At 39.1% G+C, this 21229-nt stretch overlaps 3 protein-coding genes across 4 annotated transcripts; all 3 read left to right on the forward strand.

Annotated features, from left to right (window-relative positions):
- The first annotated feature begins 60 nt into the window (after positions 1–60).
- On the forward strand, positions 61–7355 carry kars1 (lysyl-tRNA synthetase 1). Of its 2 annotated transcripts, XM_035396158.1 has the most exons (15): positions 61–183; positions 1238–1422; positions 1661–1805; positions 2031–2196; positions 2610–2703; positions 2809–2995; positions 3447–3572; positions 3929–4048; positions 4298–4460; positions 4670–4843; positions 5296–5381; positions 5477–5562; positions 5684–5810; positions 6057–6200; positions 6836–7355. In XM_035396158.1, exons 2-15 carry the CDS (start codon positions 1283–1285, stop codon positions 6908–6910), a joined length of 1833 nt encoding a protein of 610 aa, XP_035252049.1. In that variant the 5' UTR covers positions 61–183; positions 1238–1282; the 3' UTR covers positions 6911–7355. The 2 variants fall into 2 exon arrangements, with proteins under 2 accessions (XP_035252049.1, XP_035252050.1); XM_035396159.1 differs by lacking the exon at positions 1238–1422 and having other exon boundaries at positions 63–183.
- Positions 7356–8722: 1367 nt separating this feature from the next.
- LOC118215404 (26S proteasome non-ATPase regulatory subunit 7-like) lies at positions 8723–12602 on the forward strand. Its single transcript, XM_035396160.1, has 7 exons — positions 8723–8917; positions 9652–9743; positions 9895–9987; positions 10120–10217; positions 10353–10433; positions 10540–10631; positions 11436–12602. The coding sequence occupies exons 1-7, from the start codon at positions 8844–8846 to the stop codon at positions 11935–11937; spliced, it is 1032 nt and encodes a 343-aa protein (XP_035252051.1). The 5' UTR covers positions 8723–8843; the 3' UTR covers positions 11938–12602.
- A 1871-nt stretch (positions 12603–14473) lies between these two features.
- Positions 14474–21035, forward strand: hprt1l (hypoxanthine phosphoribosyltransferase 1, like). Its single transcript, XM_035395138.1, has 9 exons — positions 14474–14714; positions 15376–15482; positions 15948–16131; positions 18184–18249; positions 18488–18505; positions 18719–18801; positions 19365–19411; positions 19991–20067; positions 20228–21035. The coding sequence occupies exons 1-9, from the start codon at positions 14697–14699 to the stop codon at positions 20273–20275; spliced, it is 648 nt and encodes a 215-aa protein (XP_035251029.1). The 5' UTR covers positions 14474–14696; the 3' UTR covers positions 20276–21035.
- The last annotated feature ends 194 nt before the right edge of the window (positions 21036–21229 follow it).

Raw genomic sequence — 21229 nt, forward strand, 5'->3', positions numbered from 1 at the left:
AACTACAACACGAGTGAGCTCTGTGAGCTGATTAAATTTTTTAAACCCGCCCCCAATGAGGTTCTACTACGCATGTTTTTCTACCAGTTGCCTTACTGCCCGGAAACAGTTCTTTCCGCTGTGCACGCCGAAGAAGATGGCGGACGCGACGGTGATGGATGGAGAAAATAAACTCAGTAAAAAGTAAGAAAATATGTTCTATTACATTGCATTTTTAATGAGGCGCTACATATCATCTGAACTGTTGTATGAACAAGTGGGACAACGCGTGCGTAGCTAGTAATGATAGCACCCGTTAAACTGTGCAGTTTCACAAAATTTCATCAGCGCCAATGAAGCACTATGGGACAATGAGTATTTAGACCTTGCCACGTGGTTTTTAGAGAACACGAAGTCCAACTATCTCTATGGTTGAATGGGATTGTACGCATGGTTTTTGTAGTTTTCTTTTGTAGCGGTTCTCGGTTGCTTACAAGAAGTTTCGGTGGAATATGACCACATCTCCCACAAGCCATTGCGACAAGGTTACTTGCTTTAGAATCTAGTGTTTTTAACGTGTGAAAAGATAGAGACTACAACTTCCATCAAACAATTTTTGCCATTATAGACCAATGCTTAAGGAATTCTCTTATAACTAGCCGTACTATAAAGAGAAATGACCGAAACGTCTTTTAGAGAACTGGTAGCTAATGTATAGACGTACATATGTAATTTATGTTCGTCTCTGCGTCCGCCAATGTCAATTTTATCCAGTTATGTTTTAGGATAAAGGAAGCTAAGCCATATGACAACAGCTTACTGTATTACTTCTTTAGTGATACGTGACTAAATATAACAGACTATTTGCAATTTAACATTAGACATGTAGCTAAATAGTTAATGTATTTGATGGGTAACAGGCTGTGATAAACTTTACTACTTCACTTAGCCTAACTAATTCACGTTTAGCCATTTGAAGAGTAGGTTTTTGGAAAATCCTATGTCAGTATTCTAGAACTCTATTACTTTCAGTTTCCACTTGTGATTGTTACATCAGCATTACATCAGATTTAAGAACATTCCCGTTTTAAACTTACATTGCCTTCCGATGCAATCTAATTGCCAGGATAATTATTGAAAACGTGTTATATGGGGTAGCATTTCAGGTGACGCATGTGGCCACTCTTGGACAGCAGGAAGGGAATCTGAGAGTCTGTGCTGCCTCGCTTCATGTGTGCTTGTATGTCTGTCTCTCCAGGTCTGGGCAGTGATTGAGTAGCTCAGTAGCACAGCTCCTATCACCATGCTGACTCTGGTCAGATTTGCCAGGCAGCAAGTGTTCCAGGCCTTTGGGGTCAGGGCTCAGAAGTCAGAGTTTGCTCGTCCCGTTTTAGCTGCCTTGCCCACACAACTCCAGGGAAATCGTTGGCGTGGTGACAAAAGGTTGGTGGCTTTTTCTGTTTGTAAAGAAAAATGACCAACCTTTTGTCATCATCCTGAAAGATTCAGGCTGGGCTTGCATGTACTCGTAGTAGATCTCTACTTAGACTCAGCCTGATGTGAGGTTCGCACTGCGATTAGAGCAGCAGTTAAAGGTGAAGGTGAAAATTGGCCATACTGAAAAGTGAAAGTGAAAATTGGCCCTACTGAGAGCCTTACTCTGGCATTGCTCTGTACACAGTGAGCTGAAGAGGCGCCTGAAAGCTGACAAGAAAGCGGCAGAGAAGGAGGCAAAGGTTAAAGATCAGGTGGAGCAGAAGAAAGAGACCAATGACAAGGGAGATCAGAACCTCTACAATGCCGACGAAGAGACTCTGGACCCCAATGTGAGTTTGACAAGAACTGTGGATCAAATTGAGCCGTGACAAATTGATTAATACGTGGAAATGCAGACACAGATTCTTGATTAAGCCATATGTAGGTCTTATATACTGTATGGTCAAAACTACGCTGACTTTCTGGTTAATAATTATAATACACCTATTGCAACAAATTGCAGTATTAAAGTCAACAGACGTGTCAAGTGCTTAGTGTATTATTTCTCAATATAGCAATACTACAAGATACGCACACAAGCCATCCAAGGGCTGAAGGGCACGGCAGAGGACCCATACCCTCACAAGTTTCACGTGGATCTGTCACTCACAGAGTTCATTGAGAAGTACAACCACCTACAGCCTGGAGACCAGCTGATGGACGTAGTCCTCAATGTGTCTGGTGAGAATTACGAACCTCTTGCTGTATTTCCACAGAAGAAAACCAGTTTTACTGTGGAACACTATAATAATCATGGTCTCTTTGAGCATTGCTTCTTCTGTGTTAGTAAAAACTAAGATGGGTCTTCCCTTCCTCACTTGAATTTAGGCCATGTTTTACACATTTTCTTAACTCATACTGTCAGTTTAGTAAAATTTAAAGTGTAGCATTTGTATAAATTTGTCAATGCGCACAATGCTTGTTTTCATTTGGTGTGCAAACAATGGCAGTTGAATTTCAAATTACAGACATGATTCTAAAGGAAAAGTAGCTAATTTTCAGAATGTAGTCAGGTTGTTAAATTTGCAGAAACCCTTTTGAATTTTTTCATAGTAAATGCCGTTGTCATTTGTATTGTCAATTGTGCTATGCAGGTCGTGTTCACGCTAAGAGAGCCTCAGGTGCCAAGTTACTGTTCTATGACCTGCGAGGTGAGGGAGTCAAACTTCAGGTGATGGCAACATCCAGGTATGCAGCTCAGGCATGTAGAATAACCTAATTTTCTCAAATTGCAATTCATTACTCAGATGTGCATTTTAATATGTGCTTTGCTCTTGCTGTTTACCTTATTAGGAGTTACAAGTCGGAGGAAGAGTTTGTGCGCATCAATAACAAACTGCGGCGTGGTGACATCATTGGTGTCCATGGCAACCCTGGGAAGACAAAAAAGGGGGAGCTGAGCATTATCCCCATTGAGATTACCCTGCTATCTCCCTGCCTCCACATGCTGCCACACTTGCACTTTGGCCTCAAGGATAAGGTGAGCCAATGACAAATCTGTTCACTGAACTAACATATAGTACATACCTGACACAAACATGTGTACCTTAAAATAAGGTACCATAGCAAATATCAGTGCAAACAAGACAGGCAAAGAGAATTTGTGGGTCTACAATTATTTTATTTTTTATGTTTATTTATCCTTTATTTAACTGGAAAAACCATCTTGAGATCAAAATTTCTTTTACAAGTAAAATTTTTTTTTTTTTTTCAAAATTTCCATAAAACAGTTACAGACAATCCCCTTCTGTCTTTGAACACAAAAAGTGTTTACATAACCTTTAATTGCTTCATCAAATTGGAAAATTATCATGGCATCTTGGAAGATGATAGTTATATACTTTCAAAACGTTATTTCACGAACAACTTTCAGAACTTTTAGAAAATACCAGTGCATTTTCATCTTTTGCTCTGTCATTCCCTCCTTGAAGGAAACACGCTTCCGTCAGCGATACCTGGACCTGATATTAAATGACTTTGTGAGGCAAAAGTTTGTGACACGTGCCAAGATCATCACCTACTTGAGGAGCTTCCTTGACCAAATGGGCTTTCTGGAGGTGAGGATGCATCACAGCTACTGATGAACCGTTGGGCCATGGTTTTACTGAGAGTTTTTAGTACATGTGACTGGTAGGCAGCTGGCAGCATCACTGAAATCTAAAGCATATTCATGCTGTGTAGTTTTGTTATATTATTGTAGCACTGTTCTTGTATGATGAGAACTTCAAAGATTGATTAGGAAAAGAATGTAAACCATTTGAACAATTCATTTATTATCATTCTATTTTACAATGTAACTCAGTATGGTTTGTATGACAAGCATTTTGTGTGATGTGTATCAATGTATATTATATCTGTAAGTTTAAGTTTTTAAGGGTTGGAGCGTGATGTTGACGGGCAGTTGCGTTGACAGATTGAGACGCCCATGATGAACCTCATTCCAGGAGGTGCTGTGGCACGACCCTTCATCACCTACCACAATGAACTAGACATGAACCTATATATGAGGATTGCCCCTGAGCTTTACCACAAGGTAACATACCCTTCACACTGTCTGCACACCTGAACTAAGCACAGGATACATACATTGAATTGAGACTTGTGTGGTGGATCACATGACATTGTATAGAATGCTTGAAGTAATTATAGAATCGACAGCATGAGTAATTGATTTCCTAATAATCTCTTTAGAGGAAACTGAACTGTTTCTTTGCGACCAGTGAACAAAATACAGTCCATGTGGGCTCCAGCTCATAGCTTGGTGTCTCTCTTCTGTGCCCAGATGCTGGTGGTCGGGGGAATTGACCGCGTTTATGAGGTTGGGCGGCAGTTCCGAAACGAGGGCATTGACCTGACTCACAATCCGGAGTTCACCACCTGCGAGTTCTACATGGCTTACGCAGACTACCACGACCTAATGGAGATCACAGAGAAGCTCCTCTCAGGTCAGTTGGGGAGAGGCCTGGACCAGACAGGCAGAACGGGGCCAGGTGCAGCGCTAGCACAGCCCATTTCTGCTGTTTCACCTACGGGTTGGAATTTCTAACCACTAGATATTGATTGAATGCATTGTTGTGTGTTTTGTCTGCACTGAGAGTCTTTGTAGCTCTACTCTGAAAGACGTGGATGCAAGTATTCCTCTCCCCACCCACAGGAATGGTGAAGCACATTACAGGTGGATACAAGGTGACCTATCACCCAGATGGACCTGAGGGGCAGGCTTACGAGATCGACTTCACCCCTCCCTTCAAGAGGGTCAGCATGGTTCATGACCTGGAGAAAGAGATGGGTGTGAAGTTCCCACCTCCGGACACCTATAACAGCAATGGTGAGAACGGAAGGCCCTAGAGACCCGGCTTAACTGCTGCTTTGCCCTTCAGACGTCCAGTGCAGAACACATTTTCCCTTTCTCCAAGCTGTCGATTCAGCCTTGCTGCAAACGTTGGTTGTTTCCAGGAGATGTTCCAGTGAACGCTGGCAGAGGTTTTAATTCATTAAGGCAGTTAGATGACTCACATCTTCCCCTTGGTGCTACAGGGTGACACATTTCTGAGCCATGTTTAAATGGCGGAACTGGAAAGAACAATAAAATTCACTCCCTGACATTGACTCCTTTTAATGATATAGTGATCAGAGCAAGTGAAATGCCAAATACTGAATATGGGCTCCTTGGCACTGACTGTGCAGTTATGCACCATTGTGTGGCTACACAACAGCCATTGATTGGTTCCTCCTCAAACTAGACTTCTCGGGTCTCATTGGCCCATAATTCTCTTCCAGAGACTCGCAAGTTCTTTGATAAGCTGTGTGCTGAGAAAGGGGTGGAGTGTCCAGCTCCCAGAACCACCGCTCGCCTCCTTGACAAGGTACACCTCAGAGCTATGTCACAAATCTGATTGGTTAAAATAATAATGTAGTGGCAACCCTGACACTGGCCCTCTGTGTCCTTATGTTCTTACAGCTGGTGGGAGACTTCCTGGAAGTCAAGTGCATCGACCCCACTTTCATCTGCGATCACCCCCAGATTATGAGTCCGCTGGCTAAATGGTGAGCTGACAATATCCTTTCAAAGCAGAGCTGTTTGAAGATGGTGTAAGGGCAAAAATCTGACAGGCAACAGCATATTTCCCAGACTAGTCTGAACACTTGTCTCTTGCTCCCCCCGCAGGCACAGATCACAAAAAGGGCTGACTGAGCGCTTTGAACTTTTTGTGATGAAGAAAGAGATCTGCAACGCCTACACTGAGCTGAACGACCCAATCAGACAGAGGGAGCTCTTTGAGCAGCAGGCCAAGGTTAGCCTCGCGTGACAAAGCGATGCAGTCTCACAGCAGGCAAAGCCCCAAAGGATAATTTATGCTTGTGCATGGAACCCTATTTATAAATCAGAGTTAAGCACTTTAGGAATGCATTAAAAAGTGCTGTATCTGCCAGAGGGCTGACTCTGCTGTGCCGTTTTTCATCCGCGAACCCAAGGCCTGTGCTTTTCATGTGAGCTGTACCTGCTGGTAAAGGTGTTTGCCTTGCTGTGTTCACCTCAGGCCAAGGCGGAGGGCGATGATGAGGCCATGTTCATCGATGAGACTTTCTGCACAGCGTTGGAGTATGGCCTACCACCCACTGCCGGCTGGGGCATGGGCATCGACCGCCTCACCATGTTCCTCACAGACTCCAATAATATCAAGGTACGGGAATATGGCTGGGGCGTCTAGTAGTGTCAGTGTCACTGCTTAAGCATATTTCATGTAGATATGAAAGTGTGCAGTTCCTGTAACAGCATACACACACACACAAAACGCACTGTAACACAATTATGTTCTTAATTTTTATGTATTTGAAACTTAATTGGGGAAACTCACAGGGCTGTCAAAGCAAATGACATTAGGTCAATACAGTCTTGCACAGAGCTGGGCAATAGGGAGAAGAGGTGCTGACTGGGGTAAACCCCATTTACTTGGGTACAGAATGCAGTTTACACTAAACTTGTTGCAACAGTAAACTTCATGTTTTAATACCACCTGTCTTGTCCCAAACACAAACTTTTCAGAGCATCAATAAATGAATGTATAAATAAATATGCATGGAATATCCATGAACATGCCAAACTCGCTGAACTCAAATTTCACCTCCATTGAGTGTTAGAAGTGCATGTGTATGAGATGTATTTTACTCTAATCAGTCATGTGTTGAGTGCATGTGCAGAATGGTATCAGGGAGCATAGTCTCGTATGGAAACTCCAGTTGGTCTGCTAATCTTGTAAGGACATTGCTGTGTGGACTTGAGAGTAATGGGTCTTCTGATGAGACTGTTCTTTTACAGGAAGTCCTCTTCTTCCCTGCCATGAAGCCTGACGACAATAAAACGTCCGCCCCCACTGAAGGCACCTCCGTGTAGTCTTTTAACCCTTTCATGACCCTTGCAAGTAGAAAAATCATTCAAGCCGTGGGTGTAACAGCTGGGAGATGATTGGCTAGTTTGTTTCAGGTTTCTGATTATCAGCCATGTAACTTGGGGGGGAAACCGTGTAACAGCTGTGCTCTAATAAGGGAAGGACTATTTTAATTGTTTTTCCAAAATGTTTGATTATATGGAAATAAACTCAGAATTATGTTTTATTTTTGTTTCACAAAGCTTGTGATTGTTGCCTGGGATGTCCCTAATTATCCGAAAATTGAAAGGAACACAGATGTAAGGTTATTGGGGTCTTGTTACTAAGTGTATTGTTTTCTTGTCGGTAAGGGCATTCTAAACCTGTTTTGAGGGAAAGTGAAACTCAATCCATAAAATGCAGCCTAAACTAATTTTAGTGAGATGAAAATAAAACTATTCATGATTAAAATGTTAGTGTCATCTTTTGCTTTGTGTTTACTTGGAAAGCTTGATTTCAGTTAGAAAATTGTTGCTGCTCTAGTAGTCCAGTATAGATAAAGTTTTACTTTAAAAAATGTTTTTTTTTTTCATTTTGTCATTGTATTTTGTTATGATCACTATGTATTCATTATGAAATTCAGGGGTATCAAACTCAAATCAAAAACGATTGCAGTGTCTGCTGGAACTTGTGGTTTCCTTTCTATCAATTAAGGCCTTGTGAGGTGTGTGGATTCCCAACCAGTGACTGCAATCAATGTTGCGGAAAGCTAGCAGTGCAGGGGGATGAAGCATAGACTGTATAAAAATAGGGATGAAGCCAGGGGCTCATTCCAATTGCTTGCATCCATTCCTTGTGTCCCTTCCTAGCTCCTTGCTTGACCTGCTGGAGGATGCAAGGAAAGGATCGAGGAAAGGATGTGAGGACACATTGCTTGCCTTCTCATTTTTATTCTTGTATCTTCCCAAGCACCCTTCCAACTGACACTTCACTAAAGTATTTAATTCCTAGTTTTTTTGCACATAATCTTTCAAATTCTTAGACCTATAAGGAAACACTCCACATAGAACCAGCATTGGCTGCAACTGGCTGCTGACAGCAAGGAAACCACAAATACCTGCAGGCACTGCAGTCCTTCCAGGACTGGAGTTAGACACCTCTGCCCAAGCTGGTGTTCGCCAACTTTTGTAGGTTTTCAGTTCACGGAAATCCAGTGCTCAAACTCATTCTGAACATCTGTTCTGCTATGCATGTTTTATACAATAATTGTGGGTTATATCTAAGGTGGTTAAAAGATAAGGCTCTGTCCAGTTCTGTCAAACCCCCATAGTCTGTGATAAGGTCCAAAATGCAGTTGTGCCATAGACTGTAGTAAAAATATGGACCAAGTCACTGTGATGGTCACCCATTGACTCTCCATAGGCTTGGTGAAAATCACTTTAAAGCCCAGGAAATACAGTTTGTGGACCGCCCTGTACAAATTGGAGCCAGAGACTGCTCACTAGGGAAAAGGGGACCCTCATTTGGACATGTTCCGGTTGTCCACTAAGCAACTGAGATGCAGTGACTAAGCACTGAAGCAAACTGTGCCTGATTTGTTCTCACAGTCTTATCCAAATAACACAATAAAAAATGGGGACATATGAAGACATTAAACGCAGAAAATACACCTATTCCGACTACATTTTCTTGTGGTGGAAAAATGACTGACTAAATGGTTTGACCGTATTGTTATCATTGACTTTAATAAAAACGGCTGGCTGAAATACATAATAGGAGTCAACCGGAGCCAACCGAGCTGGCGCTAGTGAGCAACGTCTCTCAACAGCAAGTGAGCCATGTACCATAGAGCGTACACGGGTCTGCCGAAAGCCTGATGAATTGTGGGATTGTAGAGTTGTGTTAGTCTCTTTTAAAACTAGCTCCTTGTTACCTTCTGTTTCACTTTTTAGAAGAAAAATGCCAGACTTACCCGTCGAAAAAGTTGTTGTTCACCCGTTGGTGCTGCTTAGTGTGGTGGATCATTTTAATAGGTAACTTGATTTGATATTATAATTGTTGTCATTCTGTGTGAAACTGTAGACTCGTTGCTGTCACGAAAATGCCCAGTCACTGGCAAGTGTTAAGATTAGCAACCATGTTACAAGCAGGGAACATGCTATATCAGTTGAATTAGATAACAGCCATGTGTGAACTAAGAAACGATACTCCGAGATATAACATAGCATATGCTAAGCTTAGTGCATGTGTCTCTTTTTCGAGGCAGCCAACGTCGTTATTTACCCCAATCAGTGTTAGCTACGGGGTTTCATGGGGCAAGGTGTGTAACTGTTAGTCCTACTGTAGCTGAGAGGACCGAGGTTAAAATCGGTAGTGTAAACTGGCAAGCCAATTTAGCGAACACTAGCTATCTAGTCAGGCATTCTGATTATTGTTAGCCAAACAAGTTCGCAACCAGGCTACTGTATGTCACTACCGAGAATCTCCGGTACTTATAGGTATAGGTGTAGCAGTAACCGAAACCATCGCAAATCGCTAGCTGTATATTTAGAGTTATACATGAAGGATTTGGTATAGTCTTTGATGTAATTTGAACAATTCCAGGCATACTGAACAATGTAATGTGTAACTTCCAGCCAATGCTTGCCCCACACCCCTACCACCACCACCACCACCAAACAATACACATTCAATGCGTTATTGGTATAATGATTTATTTTTACTGATTTGAATTGTTGATGTATTATTATTTATTTATTTTTTCTAGAATTGGAAAAATTGGTAACCAAAAGCGAGTTGTGGGTGTGTTGCTGGGTTCGTGGTATAAGAAAGTTCTTGATGTGTCCAACAGTTTTGCAGGTGAGTTTTTTTTGTGCCAGGTAAGTTCATGGTGAGGACTTTTGCATATGCTGATTACGGTATACTCTTGCCGATAAAGGTTTCCTTTAAGAGGCCTGTAGATTAGCTGTATGCTTGTTTGGGATTGATGGATGTATAACTGCATTTGCAGTACCATTTGATGAGGATGACAAGGATGACTCAGTGTGGTTCCTTGACCATGACTACCTGGAGCATATGTATGGAATGTTCAAGAAAGTAAACGGTAAGAATAGTCAATGTACACTTACAAGAAAGAACTCATTTTGAAACACCTTTTCCAGTAACTCAATGCAACTACAGTTTAATACTAATTTTTGAATAGTTAATAGCTAAAGTTATTTCTTCCTTTTTTTAGCCAGAGAAAGAGTAGTTGGCTGGTATCATACAGGCCCAAAACTACACAAGAATGACATTGCAATCAATGAACTCATGAAGCAATACTGTTCAAATTCTGTGAGTAATTATTTTCTGCCTGAGCAAAATTCTGTATGCATGTTTTAATATGATACTTTAGGAAATGATGCACAATAGAATACAATATACTTTCTAAGCAGGTCCATGTAATAAAATTTCTGCTTTCTGTCTCAGGTTTTAGTTATTATTGATGTGAAGCCTAAGGATTTGGGTCTACCCACAGAAGCCTACACCTCTGTAGAGGAAGTACATGATGTAAGTACTTCTGGCCTGAGTGAATAGGCAGTATAAATTAGATGTGCGTCTGGCAAGTTGCACTGGAAATGGTGCCGTTTGTTGTAATGATTTAATCATTTCTCAGGATGGCACTCCTACATCCAAGACATTTGAGCATGTGACAAGTGAGATTGGAGCTGAGGAGGCAGAGGAAGTGGGTGTGGAACATTTACTCAGGTAAGAGATCTGTATGGTTTTAAACTTGGTGACAAAACCCACAAGAGACTAATAAAGTATCATCTTGACATTAAAACCTGGTTAAATGTTAATTGAAATTTTCAATTGCTTATCGACTAAATGGCAGGTAGGCCTGTGATCAGTTACTATCAATTACAAAGTGAAGTTATCTTCTTAATCTATTCGTGGATGCTGAGCCACAAAATTGCAATTTTACTAGCAAAGACTGACCTCACTCGAGCATAAGAGTTAACACTGCGCTACAGTACCTTTTACTTGTGGCGTGAGGATTGTCCTATGCACACAGGTCTTTTGCGTTCGGAGAGAACACTTGCCTGGCAGCGCAAGTATTGCCTTTTGCTCACGTGTGCGAGTGCTTTTTGATCATGTGGAAAAAATACTCACGTGCGTGAGTGTCTTTTGATCTTATGGAGAGAAAGCTTGTGTGTAGGAATGCCTTTTGTTCATGCGCAAAGTTTTTAGTTTTTCCTCGCATGTTTTTTTCACTGATTTGCCACCACAGATCTGAGCTCAATTTTGGGTTTTATGTAATGTGCTCTAAACCTCCATGTACAGGCTCCTTGTACCAAAATTATTATTATTACTATATTCTACTCTTATGTGTGCAGTAATGACGTTTAAATTTAAACGAAGTTCAAGAGCAAATGTATACAAAACCTGTAACTTCTAATATACAAAAATAAGCTTCTTGACTGTACCTTTTTGTGAGCATGCCTAATTACAATGACGACAGGCTTTGTGAAGATGATTGTAATTGGACATATTTTGCCTACTCCTCTGCAGAGACATTAAGGACACAACGGTGGGCACCCTATCACAGCGCATCACAAACCAGGTGCATGGGCTGAAGGGACTGAACTCCAAGCTGCTGGACATCAAGAGCTACCTGGAGAAGGTGGCCACGGGTAAGCTGCCCATCAACCACCAGATCATCTACCAGCTTCAGGACGTATTCAACCTGCTGCCTGATGTCAACCTGCAGGACTTCATTAAGGCCTTCTATCTGAAGACCAATGACCAGATGCTGGTCGTCTACCTGGCCTCCCTTATCCGCTCAGTAGTGGCCCTTCATAACCTCATCAACAACAAGATCGCCAACCGTGATGCGGAAAAGAAAGAGGGTCAAGAGAAGGATGACAGCAAGAAAGAGAAAAAGGAGGACAAGGACAAGGACAAGGACAAGGACAAGGACAAGGACAAGGATAAAGACAAGGATAAAGACAAGGATAAAGACAAAGACAAGGGAGAGGCCATCGGTAAGAAAGATGAAAAGGAGAAGAAATAAGTGACTGTAGACAAGGATCAACAACAGCCATGCCTATATTTGAGATCGGTGCAGGTGTTATTTTTTAATAATAAAAAAATAATAATAATAATTTTTTCTTTAAATTTTATTGTGCTTCACCTACTGTTATCATATGCAGTACAAGGTTATGTCGGCACTGTATTGATCTTTTTTTAATTAAGAGGACATTTTCTGAATTTAGTAAAAATAAGAATAAAGTGACATGCATTTTTAAAGTTGTATTTTCCTTCAGACAAAAAAGAGGTTAGCATCAAAATGACATCATTAAATATGATAGAGAATAATGAAAGGCCAAACGTTTTCTAATATACTGTAATCCAAAGGATTTGAGTGAGTGGAAATGCTGTATACAATCACTGCAAGCATATCAATTCCTTATGAACCTAAAGTTATTTTAATTAAAAAGTCCTTGTATACCTTTTAAGTATTTTTTGTGGAAATTTCATTTAGGTTTTTTAAGTAAAGTACCACCGTTCATTTCTATGAATGTAAATGGTAAAATAGACAAAATGTTTTAACAGTGTGCTTCCTGTTAAGATGCACTTATGTTAAGATGCATGTGAAAACAGAAGATAACTTAGTTTAGCTACTTGTGTACACATTTCAAAATGATAAACTAAGTGATTAGTTGTCACTTAAAATAGGATTTTCTATATCACAGATGCATTTTTTAACGTATGTCTAAGAAGATAAGTTGCAGTGGTCATTGTATGAGATTTCTGCGGATGTGGTGAGAGTGTAATGTCCTCTCAGACAAAATAAAGTAGTAAAAAAAAAAAAAAAAACAGTATTGTGGTCACAATACAAAATACAAATTTAGGTTCCAGTACACTGTAGTTTGTGTGAATCAAAACGGACAACAGGAGCAAATGCTTTGAAATTTGTTTCAGGAACTTCTGGGGGATTAGTGTCATGAATAGAAAAGGTTCAGCTCAATACGTCACCAATCAGTGCAGTCAATGTCATAGTTTAAAAGAAGCATCTCGGACATAGCCATCTTGTCCAAGTCACGTTTTCCTGTCAGTGGACCAGAAAGTTTGTCAGTAACTGATGCACCATTATATCAAGACAACCACTATCCATGTGAGGTTTGGCACGGCATTTCCTGGCCACAGTCCTCGGGCTAACCCTTGTTTTTGTTCAGTGGTGACTGAAACGGGTGGTAAACAGCAGATAAAGGGCTTTCCTATTCCAAATGAACTGTTAACAACCTGCCTTTCAGTGCAAGGAACATAATGAAGGAAACAGGACAGAGATTTGACCTGACTGGATTGTGCTGTCCATGGATAAATAAAAATGGGATTTCTCATTGATGCAAAGGAAGAGGTACACTAAAAGGTCTAGGTGCATTAGGTGCATAAAAATAACAGTGTGCACAGAAATGTTGTTATATCGGGCAACAAGGGGTTGTGCTTTGTCAAAAAAAAAACAAAAAAACATTTTTTTACAATACCTGTACCTGCACAGGACAGATTCAAATCCAAAATGAAAATGTACATCCAGTTTCTGAAGGTATGGGCCAATATGTAAAATCTAACCCAAAGTGAACATCCATACTAGGGTGAACTTAATGCATTTTAGAAATATGTGATTTTTCTTAATGCTGAAGGTATAGCAATATGTTACTTTTCACTTTTGGCTCGAATGATCGTGATATTAATGAATAGCATTATATGTGATGTTTTCACATATATAGTGAAGGGGGATTTTGGGAGAAATCACTTCACACCCAATTTATTGCACCCTGTGTGGGTACAGTTATCATCTTGCACCACAACACTGAACACAAGGTGACTGAGGTGGGGAGGATGTCCCATAGGATCTTTGATGGCCACAGGGGGTTGTGACCTTGCTTTGATGTCTCATTCAAAAGACGGCATCCTCCACAGCACTGACCCCATCACTGCACAGGCGTATTCCGTTTTTGCTCGCTCAGAAGGTAAGACTGCCTCCTACTGGGCCACTAATCAGCCTTTGTTTTCATCCACTTTGCAAGAAAACTTCATCCCACAATATACACAACTTTATCCCACAATATATTCATTGTTAGTAAACGTGTATCAGCAATGTGCAATTCATTCCAGGGCTTATTATCTGATATGTGTAAAATATTTTAGTTTCAGATCATTCACTATAATAAGCACAGTGGATTTCACATGACATTTCTGTTATAACTCAATATAGATCAATAGTCCTAATATTAAAATTAATTACCATTTCAAAGGATTAAGCAGGGTATCTATACACAGTGTGTTTGTCCTGTAATCCACCATCCTTCTTCCATTTTCACATTGCACTAAAGGCCATTACATGACATAAACTCCAGCAATCATTGTAAGAACTTTAGCGGTATATTTATGCTCCCGAAAATTATACTAATTAACAAAATTATACAATTATTTCCTAATTCGACTTAAAATGCGGGCTCCATAAAGGCAAGGACTGTCAGCAACGAAAACAGCATTCAGAAAATAGGGCATTCAAAAAAAAAAGGTTTTTTTTTTTTTTACTATCCTGAGTTCGCCTTCGTAGTCAGAGAGTGTACTGAAGCACAGGTTATAGGTGGTAAATCAGATTAGTGAAAATGGATTTGTGACGTCAGGGTTTAAAACTGCGTGTAGCCGGCACGGTAAATCGAGAGATAGGTAGCACAGACAACAGTAGGCTAAGCCTTTTTTTAGGGGGCGGACATGGCACTTCAAATGTTGTAATATCGAAAACGAACAAACGGCGGAAGGATGGCTTCTTTTCTGCAGGTAAGGGAATGGCTAGCAATACAATAATAGCCTTATAATAATTTGAGCGCAAAATAAAAAGATGATATGCGGTGACGTTTATTTTTAATTTTGGAGATTGCACGACGTTTGCTGGCAGGACAGAAGCGTGCCAGTACAAAATCATTGCGGGCAATTTGCAAGAAATTGATGTGTAGCCCATGGTGCGACTGCCTGTTCTATCAACCCTATTTAGCAAGCCAGCCACAAAGCCAATTGTAAATTGAGCGCCTTAACTAGCTGCAAATTACGGTAGCAGCCAGGGAATTTTATAGAACTTGATCGTTTGCATGTACAAAAAAGATAAGCTATACAGAGATTGCTATAGTATATTTGGCTTGGGGTGGAATAGGTTTAAGAAACACTGATGCAGAGTATTAAAAAATAAAAATGCATGCATGTTCGCCCTTAATGTCAGTTAAACGCGAGTTCGCTGTAGTTTGTTGCTAAGGCGACGCCAGCCAGATTCGCCTCACGTTCACCTTCATATGCGTACTTAAATAACACTATTTTAGAACATGCATGTCAATATTTTCAAAAACAACTTGATAGCTGGATCATCGGAATTCTAGTGCTTTTATGTTGTCATTTGAAACTAAACCGGGAAATACTTTGCTAAACAAATGACCTCTTCTCACTGCAGATTCCTGATGCCGAAAAGGGCCATGATTTGAATTTGTTTTGTGTTCCCAAACACTATGAAGACGATTTGGAGAGGGTCATTATTCCACATGGAATTATCATGGATAGGTAATCAACATGGAGAATGCTCTCATGTTCTCCATAGTAGTATTGAACACTGCCATATAGCCTACATGTGGAATTTGACCTCTTGTATGAGTTAGTCTGATCATCTCTTACTGCACCAGTTGTTGGCACACGTACCTGCCTGCAGAAAGTCTTTTTTTAATTCTTTTTTTTTTTTTACCATTAGGGATCACAATCTCTCACTACCCCTAAAACAGTTCTGCCTCACAATGGAAGTCTGATACTGCTAGATACTGATACTGAAGTGTTAGATATGTGTTTTCAAATTCTTTGTTCATTTATTTAGTTGACAGAACAAACATGCCAGTCACACACCAGCACCCAATGGCAACATGAACATATTTGTGTTTGTTTTTGCAGAACATCGGATCTTCTGTTTGAACATAACTGACCTTTTTTGTAAGCTTTTGTTTGTAAGAGCAACTTCGTGTTTTCCTCTTTCTGTAGGACAGAACGTTTGGCCCGTGATATAATGCAAGACATGGGAGGACACCATATTGTTGCTCTGTGTGTTCTGAAAGGTGGTTATAAATTCTTTGCCGACCTGCTAGATTACATCAAGGCACTTAATCAAAACAGCGATAAATCTGTACCGTTGACTGTGGATTTCATTAGACTTAAAAGCTACTGTGTGAGTGACTCATCCGTTTCTCTTCCTTTTTATCCATCACTGTCACTATTTCTGTGTTTTTTTTTCAGTAACGGTTCATTTGGTATTTGTAAATTGTGTGTACTTTGCTGCAATACTAATTCCAAAATAATTGTTAAAGGTGCAGTATGTACGTTTGGAGCAACAAGCAAGAGAGAGCTAGATTTTGGAAAAAACATTCCACAACATCCCACCCCCTCCCCTCAGCTTCCCTCCAAAGCCCCTCCCTCCAAACACATGCTCGCACACTGCCTGACTGGAGTACTGGAGAGAGGACATAGCTGTAGAGCATTGAAAAATAGGGAGAGAAGTGCAGCGCGTCATCTGTCATTTGCAGATGGAAAGGAAAACGCATAACGCCATCATAATGACATTGCTATAGTTTTTACTTACAGCTATAGGCTGTAGCAAGCATGATATTATTGGGAAGAATAATTGAGTTTAATGCAGTATTGCTGGCTAGGTAGCGGTAGAGTTTGCTTTAGCTGGTTGCGGTAAATAAAAAAAGCTAAAATAAAAGCAACAAAGTTAGTGATACTGCATAACCAAACTTAATTTAGAATAAAAAAATATTATTTTTTTTCTACAGCTCATTTCATGAAGCAGCTGCAAGTAACTAATCTACCCAGCTACTTGACAATTTATTTTTGTTTGCATCAGACCTATCCAAACCAATCATTTTATAGCTAACTAGCTTTAGCACTATCTCTGCAGCGCCACTGCTCTGCTCTTATCAGTGTAGTCCTGCCCTGCCTGCTCTGACAGGGCCGTGAAGGTGCAACAGGATTGACAGGCAGGAAGGGAAGCCTCCTTGCAGAGAGCTGCCCTGATTGATTGAGACTCAGGCGAGGTGAAATTTGGATTGGCTGATTTCAGAGCCTGGGACAGTCAGAGAGACCGTATTTTTACATTTAAAATTTTTTAGAGCTTTTAATTTATTAATGCCTGTCAAGATGTGAAGGACATTTAACCAACTATGAACAAAAGTATTCTAAAACAAAGGTACATACTGCACCTTTAAGCCTACATAGCATTGTGCAGTGTTGTGATTTGCCTTTTTTTATTTATTTTTTTTTTTGCACAGTCTTGATGCGTGTACATGTATGTTAATGTTTTTGCCTTAAGAGGATTTCTGAATGCTTTTACTGGCCTTGCTGAATGCTTTTAAGACAGTTCACAGACAGATTCATCTCGCTTTTTAAGCTGTTGATGTTTTCTAACATTTATAGATCCCTCGGTACTGTTCATACATGCACAAAATTATTCACACCCTAAATAAAAATAATCAAAGATGACTGCATAAAATAAATAATACAAATAATGAGCTATAGTGTGAAAACAAATGAGAAAATTAACACTAATGCAATTTCTCAGAGAAAACAATTATTTAAAAATATTAGGCTAAATACTTGGCCACAAATGGATCTTTCAGCAAGATCCCAGGCATACTTCAAAATCAATTAAATGTTTAAATGTCCACAGAATTGCTGATTGGCAATAGCCATTGCAGACTCCAGAGTTGTATCTAAATAAAAAAGTGGGTTTGACTGAAGAGAGCAGTGCACACGCACAGACAGAAGGCTCTTAAAAAATTCTATATGGAGAAATGGTCTAAGATCCCCCCCCCCCCCCCCCCCCCCCCCCCCCCAAAAAAAAAACAAATTCCATAGTACTGGAAACTGGGGTGGGAATATTTGTGACACTTGTGTTGATTAATTCCATTGAATCATTAAAATAAAATATTTTCCACACATTTGAGAATTAAATTTGGAATTAATTATGTGGAAAATATTATACTTGTGTTTATCAAGGGTGTGAATAATTTTGGAGGGCACAATAACACACACAAGCAGGCTAATAACATGTCAATATCATGTTTAGTGAAAACCTATGGAATTCCTTATTTTTTTAAATTAATTTCTTAAATCATTGATTTTGCACCTGCAACTTTTATTTTGTATGTGAATACTATGCTTTACTGAAAATACAGAGAAATTGTTTATGTTTTGTACATAATAGTCTTTGTTTCCCCAGAATGATCAGTCTACAAACAGCGTTAAAGTTTTTGGAGGAGATGAGCTGTCCACCCTGACTGGGAAAGTGAGTGTGTAAATGTTATTGCATTACTTTATTCATAATGGTTTAATGTGCCTGCTCACACATTTTTAAAATTCTTTCATATCTGAAAAACGCCAACGATGGGATGATGAAAACGTAAATGTTTTAATATTAGTTGGAAGTTGGAGAGGGTAAAATTAAGTACAAATGTGATAATTAAGATTTTGCGGCTCACACTTATGACCCCGGCCTGAATTGATTTACACACTTTCCTCTACAGAATGTTCTGATTGTTGAGGTAAGATCATTTAAATACATTTTTCTATTTATATTTAAACACATACTGTGTTTATGCATATTTTGTATCTGAATTATAGTCTTAAATCTGTGGCACAAGTAAGAATATATAATAAAACCAAGATATTACTTGTACTTTACTATCAAGGTGCATGTTCTGATGACATAAGATGGCAAGTGACTTGGGGGTTTTTTTTTTTTTTTTGCATTTCAGGACATTGTAGAAACAGGCAGAACAATGCAGACTCTGCTGTCTCTACTGAATGGATACAACCCCAAGATGGTTAAAGTTGTGAGGTAAAGTTGTATATATGTACTACTATCTAACAGGCTATGCATTAAATGGGTTTGAATACGGAAAATGGAATTCACTTGCAAATTGCCTAAATGCTAAATTGATCCTCTGATTCGTATATTCTTACAGACTGGCCATTGGCCATAACAAAAAGCTTCCATTTTTTATCTCCTGTATAATGTATTATATGGACACAGATGGAGGCTGCACTATGAAATGTATATCTTGAGGCATCCACTTTAAATAGGACCACAGGTGCTAAGAAGAAGATTTAAACCATGTTCTGGCATAATTGTTACAAAATTACCTACAGACCAGTCACAGTTCATACCATCATTATTATGTAAGATTGTCTTATTTTTGCAATCTGCTGGGGAAAGCAGGAGTTTTGTTTAATTAATGGTCCAAAGTTTGTTTTCACTATATTGTGCAAGTTGCATGAATTTGCTTTGGTTTATTTACACATCTAGTAGTGTTTTTGTATGTGTGCATAGCAAATTGCAATATAGTGTGCATGTGCTGTTTTGTAAACATATTGAATGCATGCAGTGTTATTTCATTACAGCCTTTTGGTCAAAAGAACACCAAAAAGCTTAGGATACAGGCCAGACTGTAAGTGTTTTCTTACAAAATGTGATTTCTCGATCCTTGAGCTGTATAATGTGCTATCACTCTGAAATGACATATCATTGACAACATGAAATGCAGAGCAGAGTGTATTAACCATGTTGTGCTTAAAAGGTAGCATTTATACAAAAAATCCCTTTAGATGTAGTTGAACCCCAGATTTATGTACTAGCGCACGTGTTCAGACTGATTATGCAATGCTTTTAGGCTGAAATCTGATAAGCTCCTTAAGTACATCCCAGAAAGAGGTATTATTTGCACGTTATATCCTCGTCCTTATGAGACACGGAAATGTAGGTAAAGGCTATGCACTAATTGATTTATGAGTCAATGCGGTCCTCAAGTTTGAGCTGTCAAATGTTTGCTAATTGAACAGATTATCCAAGGAGGATAAATGGTTTTTCTAAATTGCTGAAAAGCACATAGGCACACATGTTCATTTATGTATCATGAGATTTTTTTATTCAAACCATTCTAATTTGATGAATAAGAAATGTAGCTCCCACTCTTCTAAGTGATTCGTGAGACACTGTCATTGTGAAAATGTATGCATTCAATTTGCAGACATCGGCTTTGAGGTCCCTGATAAGTTCCTCGTTGGATACGCCCTGGACTACAATGAATATTTCAGAGATCTGAGCGTAAGGGTTTCATTTTCACAATGCATTGCTCTTCTTCCACTGATATTAAAACCCAAATGCAATTTCTTAACTGGACAATAAAAATAGCAGACCCCAGTGTGCTTAGCACTGGCTGTGGGTATTTTTAATTGCTTTATTTATTTATTTATTTATTCCACAGCACATCTGTGTCCTGAATGAAAATGGAAAAGTGAAGTACAAAGTGTAAGAGAGGAAACTCACGACTGCTCATCCACAGGAAATCTAGAGCACTGTGAAGCTCCGTATTTAGTTTTTATTTCTTTCGTGAATGTATTTTATTTTTCTAAGTGAATACCCTTATAAATGAGTGTGTGGTGAGAATTCTCATTTTTTAAATATCTTTTCTTTCTGTTCACTAGGTGATTTTACAAAAGATACAAAATATTATTATTGGTTATTATTAGTTGGTTTATGCCAATGAAAAAATATTCACGTTTTCCCCATAATCATTACGTTACATATTAAATCTCACATAATGGGGAAAACATGTCTGGGGACAATGCAAAGCAGAAGTTCACTCAGTTTGGTTAGTCCTTGATACACACAATGTTCTGCATTGTAATGTTTTCCCCAAAGACAAAAATAATTTTGATCATTTCTTTTAAATATGGAATGTAAGACTGAATGTTGTTTCATGTCGGCTGGTGACAAAACTTTATTTTGTGAAAACTATGTATTTATTTTGTGAGAAGTTCTAAAGATACATTATTTGCAGCAATAATTATTTTTGGGAGTTAAAAATAATAGATAATATTGGTAGATAATAAATTTGGATCTAGTACTATCTCTATGTGACTCTGCTTATTTGATTTATGTATTGTCATGTTTGTGCCTTTATTTACACACTTATATCAGTAATGTTACAGATATGTAGGTCTCAAGTCAGTTGAGCTGATTATTAGCAAAAGAATGAGATTTCCCCAGTCAATTACATAAAATGTGCTCAATTTGCTGCTATGCATTCTTTATTATGATTACAAAACAATATTTTTTCTGTTCATTTAAAATGTTTGGTTGCATTCAGAACATTAGCGATATTATAACCAACATTTCTATTTGTAAAACTAATTAGTTGTGGCAATTATTTAAAAATTGAATAGGACATGTATCAATGGTTAAAACTGGATAAAGAATAAGAAAA

This window comes from Anguilla anguilla, chromosome 16, assembly GCF_013347855.1.
Source record: "Anguilla anguilla isolate fAngAng1 chromosome 16, fAngAng1.pri, whole genome shotgun sequence".
Classification (NCBI taxonomy): domain Eukaryota; kingdom Metazoa; phylum Chordata; class Actinopteri; order Anguilliformes; family Anguillidae; genus Anguilla; species Anguilla anguilla.